Here is a 13,749-nt window from a genome sequence, read left to right on the forward strand (position 1 = left end):
TTCTTGTGGTTTCTATAAATACATCGAACTGCAATAAATTCTCAAGAATTAAAATTATCTTGGCACATAAAAACGATATCGAAGTTATTTAGGCTTTTTTAACGTTTTTTTTTTCGAAAATGACGGAATAGTGCTATTTCTAAATGCACTTTTAAACATAAATTTCACCACGCTAGGCAGACAATGTCTGATTGCCTACCGTTTAAACTTTAAACCCGCCAGGCCGCCACGTACGCAACTACGCAATGATAAAGCGAGGATGAGTGAGAGCAAATGCACATCATATGGCAGCGAAGTTTCAGAGAGCAAATCGTACATATGAAATGAAAATTGAAACACCAATTAATCTTAAGCGCTTGATTACTTGCCTACAAGGTTAACTAAATACTTACATATATTAGTATTGTATTGATTGGAATTTAGCTATTTATAAATCTATCATTAAGTCAATGTAATACCTATCTTCAAGTAGTTCATCTGATTTGAACGTAGGATTGCGCCAGCATTTCTGAGCGTTGGCAGAACAAAACAAAACTAAACTGAAACTTGAGTCAAATATATACAATGGTAGAAACTTGCGAATAGACTAAGTTTAAACTACATATTTGTACAACTATGTAATTATTACATCGGAATAAGTGAGCTAACAACTTAGCACTGGCGCTGGCGGGGCGTCGAAAATATCAGTGCCTATTCCTACGGAAGCCGAAGGAAATGATCCTAATATTCGAATGCAGTCCAACAACTTCTAAGCAAACAAAACGCAGCCAGAGGCTACAGAAAACAAAAAGCAAATCAAGTGAACGTAATTTGGCTAACTTTGTAAAAGAATTACGATACTAGACGTAAATAAACACAATGGAATAGCACTCCAGCCAGATCTACGACAAACTGTAGCCCTATTTATCTTTGCCTGAAGGTTCAATAAATGAAGGCTATATTTGCTTAGCCCTAGCTCGGTAGGTAAATAAATTAATAGTACCAGGTTCATAGTCAGGTGAACGCCTCTGGGGCAGTAATAAGTTGTTTGCGTTTAATATTGTTCAAGCGTTCAAGCAAAAACCGAATGATATATCTTGTTAACTTGCTATTGTTAGCTATCATAATATGATTAGTTAACTGTATTTCACAGATACAGTGGATGCTACGGGAATAATACTGGCCCTAGGGCCATTGTCTCCTAATCCTAAATTCGAATCGAAATTGAATAAGGTAAAGGCGCTGAGGGAAGGTGGAATGGTTTTGGATGAAATAAGCAGTGTTGCATTAGAACCACCGTAAAACAGAATACAAAGGTTTGTATAATTTTTGAATTAAAGGAAAATGGAAAAATTTACAACTCCGGCAGGACTCGAACCTAGGCTGCGACCATTGGAACACCGGTCCAATCGTTTCTGCCAACTGAGCCACACTGAGCTGATTTGTAGTATCGCTCGCAGACGTTTCTGTTAAATAAAAAATTACAAAGGTTTGTGTTGAAAAATAGGCTGCTCGGCTTCGCTGGCTCGGCCACGTGGAGAGGATGGGAGAGGATCGTGCGGCCAAGAGAGCTTATCTGGGGCGACTAACTGGGAGACGTCCGGTCGGAAGGCCTAGGTACCGGTGGATCGATGAGGTCCAGAAGGGCCTATGTGACATCCAGGCGGCTGAATGGCGTCGGATCGCACAGGATAGGAACGAATGGCGAGACCTAGTATCGGAGGCCAAGATCCACTTCGGGTCGCTGAGCCAGCGAAGTAAGTAAGTAAGTGTTGAAAAATTGGGGGTAAGAGCATTTGCTCTTAATTCCCGAATTCCTATAAAAGTTATAGATTCAGATTAAGGATATACTTACAAGTTTATTATGCTAAGATCCTATATTATTTGTTTGTAAGCATTTGAAAGTGAATGACACTGAACTTTATTGTTTTAGGAGTTTCAACAGTAGGTAATAAAATAGTAAAAATAACACTTGATTTATAGGAAATACAAATTTATAATTTTGTTTAAACGAGGTTATAACCTATTTATTATTTATTTGAGGTTATTTTCATTATAATGAAAATTCACACTGTCTTAATTTCGTTCCAGAATTTTAAGCAAGTGACGCATTGAAATGGAATTATTTATAAATTTTTTAGAGTTCATGAGCTGGACAGTAAATAGATTTAGTCTCCATCATCAGATCAGCTCGATGGTATTTTTTAGCTTCAATGGAAGTAGGGAAGTGGGTCCAATTTTACGAGGGTGCAGGGTGTTAGGGTCGGCAACGCGCATGTAACACCTTACCGCCTTACGTGACCGCTTACCATCAGGCGGGCCGTATGCTTGTTTGCCACTGACGTAGTATAAAAAAAAATGTTATACCCCATAATCTGGTCTCGGTTTCAACACAAGTAAGATTTTTAAACTATTATACATTAAATTACAATTACTTAACTGAGATTTAAATATTTTAGGTGAATATATGCGTCTCGCTAACGGAAGCCGCTCCTAAAACTAGTGCGATAAGGACAACGCCAGGTTAGGCGAAAAATCCTGCGTAAAAATCTCAAAAAAGTAGGTTTGGTACTCGACTGTTTCCTCCTCCAAATTTTAACCAAATGTAACGAAATTTTGAGATCTAAATGCTAATGATTAATGAAATTATCTGTGTTGGATTGTTTTGCTTTTTAGGCTAAAATATGTCAGTTTTGAATACCATGCTTCTCTTTGCGGCCTAGTAAATTAGGCCGTTTTTGCGAATATTTGAAAACCACTACTTCAAAAACCACGGAGGAAACAGTCGAGTATTGGTGAAATTGGTGAAATGACTACTCCTGTTGCCTCTTACTAGCTGGGAATCTATTTCAAGCCGCCACTGTACAAATTACACCTATAGCTAATTTGCATAGTTATTGTGTTTTCGCCACATACGAAAAATGTATCATTCAACAATGATACACGAAAGCAAGATGTGGAAACACTGACCTGAAGGTAGTGAACTGGGCAAGGTTTAATTTTCCGACGTGGGAAGTGTGTCAACAAGACACCAACACTCCGTAAACTAATAGATTTGGGCTAATATTTGTAGAGTGACCTCCGCGTGATAGAAGAAAGCCGAGCACAGCGTCGGGATTAAAGGAGCATACCTATTAAGACCCAGTCAAAGGCGACGCCTATAAGTACCAACATACATATAGTCGGCTGTAAAAAATCGAATTATGTACAAATGTAAAATTTTGGCAAATCTTTTACCATATGAATTGAACGTGACAGGAACTTTATTTTTATTATTTAGTTTTATTTTAGTTACACGCGCCTTACCAACCCTATTTACGAGTATAAGCTGACAAGGATTTCTCCTTGGAGCACTGTCCCTTTTGTATTGCTCTAGAAAGTTTTTGATTACGTACGGTACGAGTATTATTCATGATTTAATTAGAAATATGTTTAATTAATTGTATAATTCATACTTAATCTTTTAAAAAACCGTAATAAAACAAAAAGATATAAGTAATAAAATAGAAAACGCTTACCAATATAAAGCCCGCATGACGTTGATTCGTTTCAAAGTGTATTTTTTAATCAGGTATCTGGAAAATACGCAGACATGTAAACATATATTTACAAAACATTTCACAGTTTTAAACTCAGATTTAAATGACGTTTAATTAAAACCTATCAAGTGCAATGGTAAGAATCAGTGATCTGAAACGGTTTTCATTAACTGAGTGCTCTTACAATGTGAGTCGTGATAATAGCAATAGGAAATGGAGTTAAATATAGCAACAAACACTTATAATAGACATGGTTCGATGACTAAGCGATAAAAGTGATAGCTATTAAATACTAGGTTTGATCGTGAAATGAAAACTAACCAGTTTCCGTGAATGCGGCAACGTTCGGCGTACTATTGTATGGTCTTTGCTACAGGGGACGGTTCTAAGGCACTTTAAGACGGTTCAAAGACTTTCGGATCGGTAAATGGATGTCGCTTTCGCACGACTCTGACGAGATAACGGTCGCATGATTCAACGACGAGTGAAAGAGTCTGTAAAAATGTAAAACAAGAATGCCATAAATCCATAGTGGGAGAGAAATTAATTTGACCAACATTTAAAAAAAGGTAACAAGCATTAAGGCACGTAAAGAATAAGGTTTATTTATTGACTGCAATCATTTGCATATCAAATATAAATTAGTATCCATGCTATGCAGTAAATGTCTCGCAGTTGCGAAGTTCTTTAAGAAATATCCCAACAAAAACATAAATGTGAAATGAGAGCCAAGTTCAATATTAAGAATATGTGTCGTCGTTGACTTGCCGACAAAAGAATTGAGATCTAAGATATGGGTGCCAAGCTCTGTGCTGTGTGGAAAATCCTGAAATTATAAAGGATATGACGTGGCTAGTTTTTACCAACAAACCAAATTTTAGAAAAATAACAGACCAATATAAAATAGCCTATACGTAAAAACTTACACACGGTTGCTGCGTCACCAGTTCCTTTTTCTTTGAACTTGACTGGACACGCTATCGCATGTCTAGATATGCAATCTGATCTGGAGCAGCGGTCCTCGATAACAGATTAACAATTTAAATATTGCTAACAGTCCGGGAGCCGGCCGGCGGCCTGCTTACTAATCTAGAAAGTATATTGGTCTCTACTGCGACCCTTGTCCCTGGTATATTTTGACCTTGATGTTCGTAACGACTACGCGTTGTCGGAGACCACATCAACATTTGTTCAAGATAAGCGATAATTGTAAATTTTTTGGTAATACCTACATAAGTACTAGCTCGGAGCATGTGTTAAAATATTTTCAATAATTTTAAAATCCAGCGAGGAAAATGAGGACTACGTTTGTATGAAAAGGCGATTTCGTGCGGGTCCTCCACTTTTGTCTTCCTTTTGCAAGGATTGAATTAAAAGTTTTTTTCTTGCTTTGCTTACCGATCTTGTGTATCCTAGATCCTAAAATGACAGTTAAATTGCCCCAATTTGTTGAACTCGTCTACCATTTTAGTACAAAGATATTAAATGAACTGTTATTTTAGTATTTGGGATATAAAAACGCAGCTTACGTAAATACGAAGATGTTAACATTTTAAAATACAAGTCAAATTATTGTGTTGTCGTTCACATTTCATCCGACATCAATTTATAGTTTGAAATTTAAATGAGTAAATTAATATTAATAATTATGGGGCCGTCATCAAACAGTATTACAGGTTCGAACTCCACCTGAGGGTATTGGTCAGCAAAGCCAGATTATTATTCTCGCGGATTTTCGGATGAGTGGCAGCTAGGGGTTAATAGTTAATCCAGGTGAACACTGGGTACTCGTATTTCTCTAAATAGAATTCCGAGTTTTGTGCTCGTCAACCGAAATGTGACAGGTCCTTTCTACGGCGCTGCAGTGCGTCGTTAATTAAACTTATTGACCGTAGTCTTGTTTGCACATGTAGTCTATTACGTATTACACTGAACCAAACTGAAAACAAACTTGAGCGGTGCTGGCCCTGTTAGTAAACTCCTATCAAAGAGCGTGTAAGCACGTGTAAGTAACTTCGTACCTACGGAAATCACGACATCTAATATGTGTACCTATACATATTACCTACCTACCTACCTATTCGTACCTACGAATGTACCTATAAAGATTTCATCTCCAGATTAAAGATAGCATTAGCTTCTTAACTCAGATTTGGGTTACTCGATTATTGTACATATCTATTTGGGCAGTTTTATGTCATTAGATAGAAGTGGTGTGGTGCCCTACATCGAGTTTTAAGCCACCTAGCTATGCCATGTTCTTGCAATATTTAATATTTATTCACGTGATCTTATTTGATTGCAATCTATTTATTATCTATTGATATTATTTGATTGAAGTATACCCGCCTGAACGTGGTAGCCCTTTTTCCTTTTCTCGGTAAGAACCGCCGCCATTGAGCCGCAAAACGTGTTTTTTTTTCAAACCGCCCGCTGCCGACTATATTACTCCGCTTTATGATTCTAGCCGTCCGCTCTCTTCGGAAACTAATTGAAGATAACAAGCTTGTTTTTTCACCTATCTGCGTTTTTTTTTAATCAGTCAATGAAGTGTATGATATTGTTTCCCCTGTCGTTTTTATCGACCTTCCAGGCGAGAAGCGAGGCGATATCTACATGCCCCCGCCAAGTCGAGCAAAACAAAGAGGCACCGCCGTACCATCCTTTTGGCGAAGTCATTTAGGCCATTTTCAACCTCCTGTAATTTTATGCTGGCTAAAGCTAAAACCCTGAATTTTCAGTATATGATTTGAATATATTCCCAATAACATTTAATTTGAATTTGTAGTTTAAGAAATATTGCACGTCAAAGTTCCTTAGTTTTGTCACTGACACACTCACCGATCATCATAATTCTAAGGTACTTCTAGCAGACCATATAAAAAACCTCAAAACTGCATAAGTAATCCTATATAAATATTTGCTATTACAAAGTTACCTTTGCAGTTCCTACAAAGAGGTAAAGTAAAGGTACACTACGATGTAACGATCTGAACATGAAGATGTATATAGTTATGATATGTGTATAGTATGAGTATGGTATGGATATTAATATTGTATAGGTATGAGTGCGGGTATAGTGTGGAATGGGTATACAGGGTGTAATTGTTAAGTGTAGCCAGTAACAAACAATACAAATTGTATTGTTACTGGCTACACTTAACGATATGATAAGTTTAGTATAGTTTGGTATGGGCATGAGTATTGTGTAGGTATGAATACGAGTATAGTGTGTGTGATGGGTATGAGTGTGGTATAGATATATAAGCTATGAGAAAAGTGGTAGCTGACGTACAAGAAGTAGTACCCGAAAAAAGGACTGCCTACAAAAAGAGATGACTGCCTATAATACCAGCTCCTTCCCCTTAACTCCATCCAACGGCGGGCAGTTCGTATTGTCGGCAATCCCGAACTTACTGACGGCTTAGAACCTCTTAGTCTTCGGAGAGACGTTGACTGTCTTTGCATGTTCTACCGTCTGTACAATGGGGAATGTTCCGAGGAACTGTTTGATCTGGTGCCATCGTCTCGTTTCTATCACCGCACCTCCCGCCAAAGGAGTAAAGCTCATCCTCACTTCTTAAACACATGGCATACCAAGAATAAGCGGGCATCTCGCTCGTTTCTTCCCAGAACGTGCAGAATGTGGAATGAGTTGCCTCCTGAGGTATTTCCTTTATGCTACGACATGGGATTCTTCAAGAAGCGGGTATTTAGGGTTCTCAAGGGTCGGAAATGCTTAAGTGGCTCCTGTGATGTTGCTTATGTCCATGGGCGACGATGACTGCTTCCCATCAGGCGGCTCGTCTGCTCGTTTGCTGACTATCACATAAAAAAAAACATTACATGTAAAAAGATGCAAGTTTCGCAACGCAATTCTAAGACTAAAAAAAAGTTTTGAGATGTATAATGCGAAACCAAATCGTTATTTCAGTCAGTGCTATAAGATAAGATATCTTTATTTTTTAATACATATGTTAATAATAATGTCCTCCTCGCCGTGTCCGACGACGACGACTCCAACTGTTTTTAATGGGGAACATGGAACGGTCTAATGTGGCTTGCGAAGCCAAACTTGGTTTTGAAGATGCGATGACATGGCAATCGCACACAATGCTTTACTCGTACTCGTTTGTTTATTGGTCAAACTGCATGTGATTAGGTTAGGAATAGCCCGGCTAGCGCTATGTTTAATTAGGATTATCTTAACAGTTGACGATGATCATTATGTCATTATGCAGCTGTGCGATGGCCAAGTCATTATAGGTATTGAAAAATAAAGATATCTAATAATGTATCTAATCTTGATACGGTTTTAACAACCCCTGGCACTGACTAAAATAACCGACTTGGTTTCGCATTACATCTCAAAACTATTTTGTAGTAGACGAATTGCGCTGCGAGACTTGCATCTTTTTACATGTAATGTTTTAGATGGGATCAGGTCTTGTCCCTAGAGTTTTGCATTCATGCAAATGTTATATTAATTTTTCTTTTTATATTGTAAAGTTCAAAGGAATAAAGAAAGTAATAAAGTGGTAGTGACGCCCACAGGCGAGGGCGATGGCGAGCAGGGATAGCGAACGTGATCGCGTCAACGGTGCCTCTTCTAAAACCAATAAGGCCTCTTCGTGCGTGAAATTCTGTTAGTCATCACGGCGAGCACTTCCGTACCCAGAGGAGCGATACAAACTTGTATCTTGGCTTTATGTCACAACTAGGTAGGCATCTACATAAAACACACACATCACGTTTATCTTATTTGAGTACTCAAAGCACTTTCAAATATAGGACACTTTTCTCTGTTGGGAATAAAAATATGAGAACTTAATGTTTCTTACCGGTAGTTTAGAAAAAAGATAGAATGGCGGTAAGTATGGTGATATGACTCTAAAAAGTCTAGATTTAGGTAGTTAAAGAACCTGAATACTTTTTTTATTAAGGCTTGTTCGTGCGCCAGTAATCGACCGTATAATTTTCGCGTAAATTACCGTCACGAAAGTTTGTTGGTTTTGAAAACAACGGGCCGTTGACCCGATAGCTTCGCTTTTTTTGGTCGCTAAAATCACTTCATATTTGCAGCGGATGAATATCGTATAAGCAGTCAAGTCGAAATTATACGATTACTAAGGCGGTTATTACAATGATGCCGTTTCCCGATGATACGACGGTGTGCAAGCGAGACAGTATCATGTCCTTAGCGCAGTTCAGCCATTATAAAAAAAAGAATAGCAAATACCATCGCTGCATTTGGATGCAGCGCCTGATATGATTGTAATAGGCCGAAACGCGAAGATAGGGATGTTGTTTTGACAATCTTAATTATAGTTTAGGTAATAAAAGTTGTTAAATAGTTTACCGCGGTTATGTTACAGGTTATCCCGTCATACGACTAGTTTACGTAACTTCCGTGCCTACGCTGCAATCAACATTCTGTTTTATGAGGTTCTACTCATTGAATATCCTATCGCGGCCAATAAAAGGCTCGGTTTGTTGGGCAATCAAAAATGAATATTCAATAAGCTCACATTCTCTTGGCCGGCCATCCACTCGCCTCCAATATCTGTCAACTGTTTCCTGCTTCACGCTTAACCGAAGGCCCGTTAAAATTTATTGCTTAACCATTCACCCTAATCTTAGATACTAAATTATATTGCTGCTGGCTGTTAAAACGGTCATCTTTAATCTGACTCAATAAAACCGGCCTCAGGTGGGAAACGTTATTGTAGCAGTTACATATAGTCTCTACGACGCTCGAGTTACTATTACATTTAGCATCGTCACCTCCCGATGCTAAATGTAATAGTAACTCGAGCGTCGTAGAGACTATATGTAAAAAAAACACCATGTGGAGTTACTAGTGCGCGTCAGATATTCAAAGGGATTCTACAAAAGTGTCTATTTCAATAATCTGACGATTTCAGCGATCTGTAAGTAAATGACAGAGTTACAAAGTTGCAAAAAAAACCGCCATCTTGAAATACTTCGAGCGTGTCCGATTATTATAGAGACAGGTTCAGATTGATGTCCCAGTTATGTAAAGCCTTAACCATAATCTGACGATAATGTGGAGCAGTATCCTTATTCTGACGATTTAAAAAAAAAAAATTCATTTTCAAGATAATTTTAAAAATTGTAGTCGTATGTGTTTATTTTATTTGTAAACTTGTTTGTGCCTAAAAAACTGTGCAGAATGCCGCTAAGGAGATCAAAATCGACAAAGAGGTTCAAGAGATATTACAGTTTGATGATTTCTAAATAAATGTTGGTTAACAACGAATTTTTTTAAGCTCGAGTTACTTTATCATCTTGGGCTCCCCTGTTATTAACATTGTTTAATTATTTCGTTAAAAGCACATTATTAAAATAATGACAACGGAGGGGTATATGGGGACAGTGTGAGAGAGAAAGAAAGTAAAAAAAATATTGCTACAACTAAAAAATATAAATGAGCTTAATTTACAAATAGGAGTCAGAGATAGCGAACAAGTTAAAGGAAAAAGAGCTGAATGCACTAAACTTCATAAACGATTTTTGACACTTCTGCTTGCCCAAATCGGCAGGTTTTTTTTATTTAGTTATTCTTGCATTATTCCCTTCAAAATTAAATAAAAATTTAAAACGCTCGATTACTTTAAGGTCGCGATTTTCTTTTTGCAACTGTGACCCTGCCACTCGCTTACGGATCGATAAAATATTTTTTTACTATTCTGACGGGCTGTCCTGGACTCTCGGCTCGGCTTTAAAGACGCATACTTGATGGAGGTACTCAATAGGATGCAAGGTATCCCCCATTATCTTAATCTGACGCGTTCGAGTGACTCCAAAAATGCCCTCTTGGGCTCCCCGACCATTGAAAGTGGCACTATTGAGATATTTAATTTTTACTTAAATAGTACACATAAAATATGTTTAAAAAATATTATATGGGTTTTTTAATATATACAAATATTAAAATGTGTTTAAGAGTTTGCTGGACAAGTGTTTATCAGATGAAATTGATTTTCATAACAAGTATATCTTACATTAAATAATTTCACGGTTAAGACTAGACTAGACTAGAATAGACTAGAATAAAATTATTTCATGCTAGTATGTCTCACAACTGTTTAAATTTAAGTATATCTTATGAGCCCGGTAACGATTTTAGAGCAAAAATGTTAAATTGATAGAATTAGCCTTTGAAATTGTACACCTTTTGTTACGTAATATCTACATAACAAGTATTGGTTTCTATTAGCACGTCTTCTCATCTTGCCTTTTAATAATGAGGTCGCAAGCGTGCGTCACCACCGGTAATATACGAAGAGAAAGGGCAGTTTTTGAAAATTCATCAAAAAATTATGGTGGTAAATTACCTATATACAAAATGATAAGGACAGTTTCAGCAAATGTTGTAGATTGTTTAAGTATCAAAAGTACGTTGAAATTAAGTCGATTTTCAGAGAAATTGTCACTTGTTTTGAAGTAATTTCTGAAGAAAATTGATTTAGTCTAAGTTTCATTTATACTACTTCAGTCATAATAATAAAAATGTAGTCTGTAAAAGGTGGAGTACAGAATATGAGTAATACAAAATTACCATTTTTAGCCGACCAAACTTTACGAAATTTACAAATAAGCGACATAATCAGTGCTTTACGCGCGTTTACCTAAACGTCCATCAGTAAAAATTAAATATCTCAATAGTGCCAACTATTGAGATATTTAATTTTTACTTAAATAGTACACATAAAATATGTTTAAAAAATATTATATGGGTTTTTTAATATATACAAATATTAAAATGTGTTTAAGAGTTTGCTGGACAAGTGTTTATCAGATGAAATTGATTTTCATAACAAGTATATCTTACATTAAATAATTTCACGGTTAAGACTAGACTAGACTAGAATAGACTAGAATAAAATTATTTCATGCTAGTATGTCTCACAACTGTTTAAATTTAAGTATATCTTATGAGCCCGGTAACGATTTTAGAGCAAAAATGTTAAATTGATAGAATTAGCCTTTGAAATTGTACACCTTTTGTTACGTAATATCTACATAACAAGTATTGGTTTCTATTAGCACGTCTTCTCATCTTGCCTTTTAATAATGAGGTCGCAAGCGTGCGTCACCACCGGTAATATACGAAGAGAAAGGGCAGTTTTTGAAAATTCATCAAAAAATTATGGTGGTAAATTACCTATATACAAAATGATAAGGACAGTTTCAGCAAATGTTGTAGATTGTTTAAGTATCAAAAGTACGTTGAAATTAAGTCGATTTTCAGAGAAATTGTCACTTGTTTTGAAGTAATTTCTGAAGAAAATTGATTTAGTCTAAGTTTCATTTATACTACTTCAGTCATAATAATAAAAATGTAGTCTGTAAAAGGTGGAGTACAGAATATGAGTAATACAAAATTACCATTTTTAGCCGACCAAACTTTACGAAATTTACAAATAAGCGACATAATCAGTGCTTTACGCGCGTTTACCTAAACGTCCATCAGAAAAAAAATCATTACTAATATAGTGATTCTGTTTTCAAAAAATGTATCTGTAAAACGGCAAGATGTCAAGACGTGCTAATAGAAACCAGTACTTGTTATTTCTATTACGTAACAAAAGGTGTACAATTTCACCGACTAAATGTATAAATTTTACATTTTTGCGACTAAAATCGATCTTATATTACAACAAGTTTCAGTAATAGCTTCAATTACTAATTTATATGATTTATGTATGTTTATATAATACGTATCATGTATATACCTATGGATGGAATAGGCAAGACCGCGGGCACGGCTAGTATTTTGTAATATTTACTATTTAGATGATTTAAAACCTATTTTCAGATGCAACTTTCCTTACACAAAAGTGCCAACATAGGCCTCGTATGCCTTGCGCGCATTAGTAATTTATGTTATATTATTTACTTTATCTGGAGCCCGTCAAAGTGTCTTATTAACGCATTCACCATCGATGCAATACCTATATATACTCATAAAAGTAGATAATTTATCAATACGATATCTTATCATTTATAAAAGTTGACAACTGTTGACATGCTGACCAAGTGTATTTGTTGAGTACTAAGTATTTCAATTCAGCTGGCTTAATATGATTATAACTAACCTTATCGGCAATCCTATTATTTATTCAGAATCACATTTATACTAGCCCGTTATAAATATAACGAGCTAGTATAAATGTGATTCTGAATAAATAGCTTAACTCACTGAATGACACAACTCACACAACAATACTAATCATTTGACGTACCTACCTACTCGTCGGTAGGTACTAGAATTAGTAAAGATAATAGTAAAATATGTCTGTTACGTTACGTACCTTAGATTAGAAATAACGAACCATTTGGCACTAGTTACAAATGGTTGCGTAGCACTCAATGACCTTTTTCTTTTTTTATATACGAAACTTTTTAATAAACAAATCTACTGTACCATACTCCTTTCAAATCCATGCGTAAAATTTTACTGTAGGTCACAACCAATATGCCATACAAGAATAAATAAAGGCTAATCTATTTTCGATGGCATTGGCTATCTCAATAATGTATATCACGACTATTGTGTGTTTTGCTGTTCGCTGCTGAATAGGGGCAGTTAGACCGGGGACTGATTGTCGAGATTAAGTGAATGGTTCGGGCGGGTCAAAATGGATTTAAATGGCGCAAGTCAAAGGCTTAACTATTGACATAATGTCCACATAATTCTCTGTGAACTCTTTGAAGTGAATGATTAACATAGTCTATTATGCGTAAATGGGTTTTCTTGTTGATTTACAGCGAGAGTTATAATTAACATTAATTCGTATTCGTAAGTTTTATAGCGCATAATCCATACTTCTATACTAATATATGTCTGTCTGTCTGTCTGTGTGAGGACATATGATAGTTTTATGTCGGAAATCATCCCTAAAGAGAGTAAAAAGGGGAGTGAAATTGAGAGATTTAATGAATTGCCTGATAATTGATGTCAAGTAATTAAGCTTATGCTCAAATTGAATCATTGCTATTACACTTTATCCTGCACGCGCTAAACTTACTCTAGCTGCTGTTACTGATTCAAAAGCTAGTTCTTCATGAAATTGTTATGACGTGGAGTAGAAGGGATGATTATCTTCGTAACAAAGTTCAGGGAAATGATAACGTTAATGGAGTTTTTGATATCCCCTCATCTTGGTGGATTATTGTGCCTCCGAGTGATCGTTTATCAAATTAT

The 13,749-nt window shown here is 36.2% G+C and overlaps 1 protein-coding gene across 1 annotated transcript in view; it reads right to left on the reverse strand.

Moving 5' to 3' along the window:
- LOC134755847 (major facilitator superfamily domain-containing protein 12-like) overlaps nt 1–3,550 on the reverse strand; it is an 82,900-nt gene extending 79,350 nt beyond the window's left edge. Inside the window, exon 1 of the mRNA XM_063692479.1 lies at nt 3,498–3,550. Coding sequence (XP_063548549.1) covers nt 3,498–3,514 — 17 coding nt within the window. The 5' untranslated portion in view covers nt 3,515–3,550. The remainder of the gene's footprint in view (nt 1–3,497) is intronic.
- Between the last annotated feature and the right edge of the window lie 10,199 nt (nt 3,551–13,749).

Source organism: Cydia strobilella, chromosome 3 (genome assembly GCF_947568885.1).
Source record: "Cydia strobilella chromosome 3, ilCydStro3.1, whole genome shotgun sequence".
In the NCBI taxonomy this organism is placed as follows: Eukaryota; Metazoa; Arthropoda; class Insecta; order Lepidoptera; family Tortricidae; genus Cydia; species Cydia strobilella.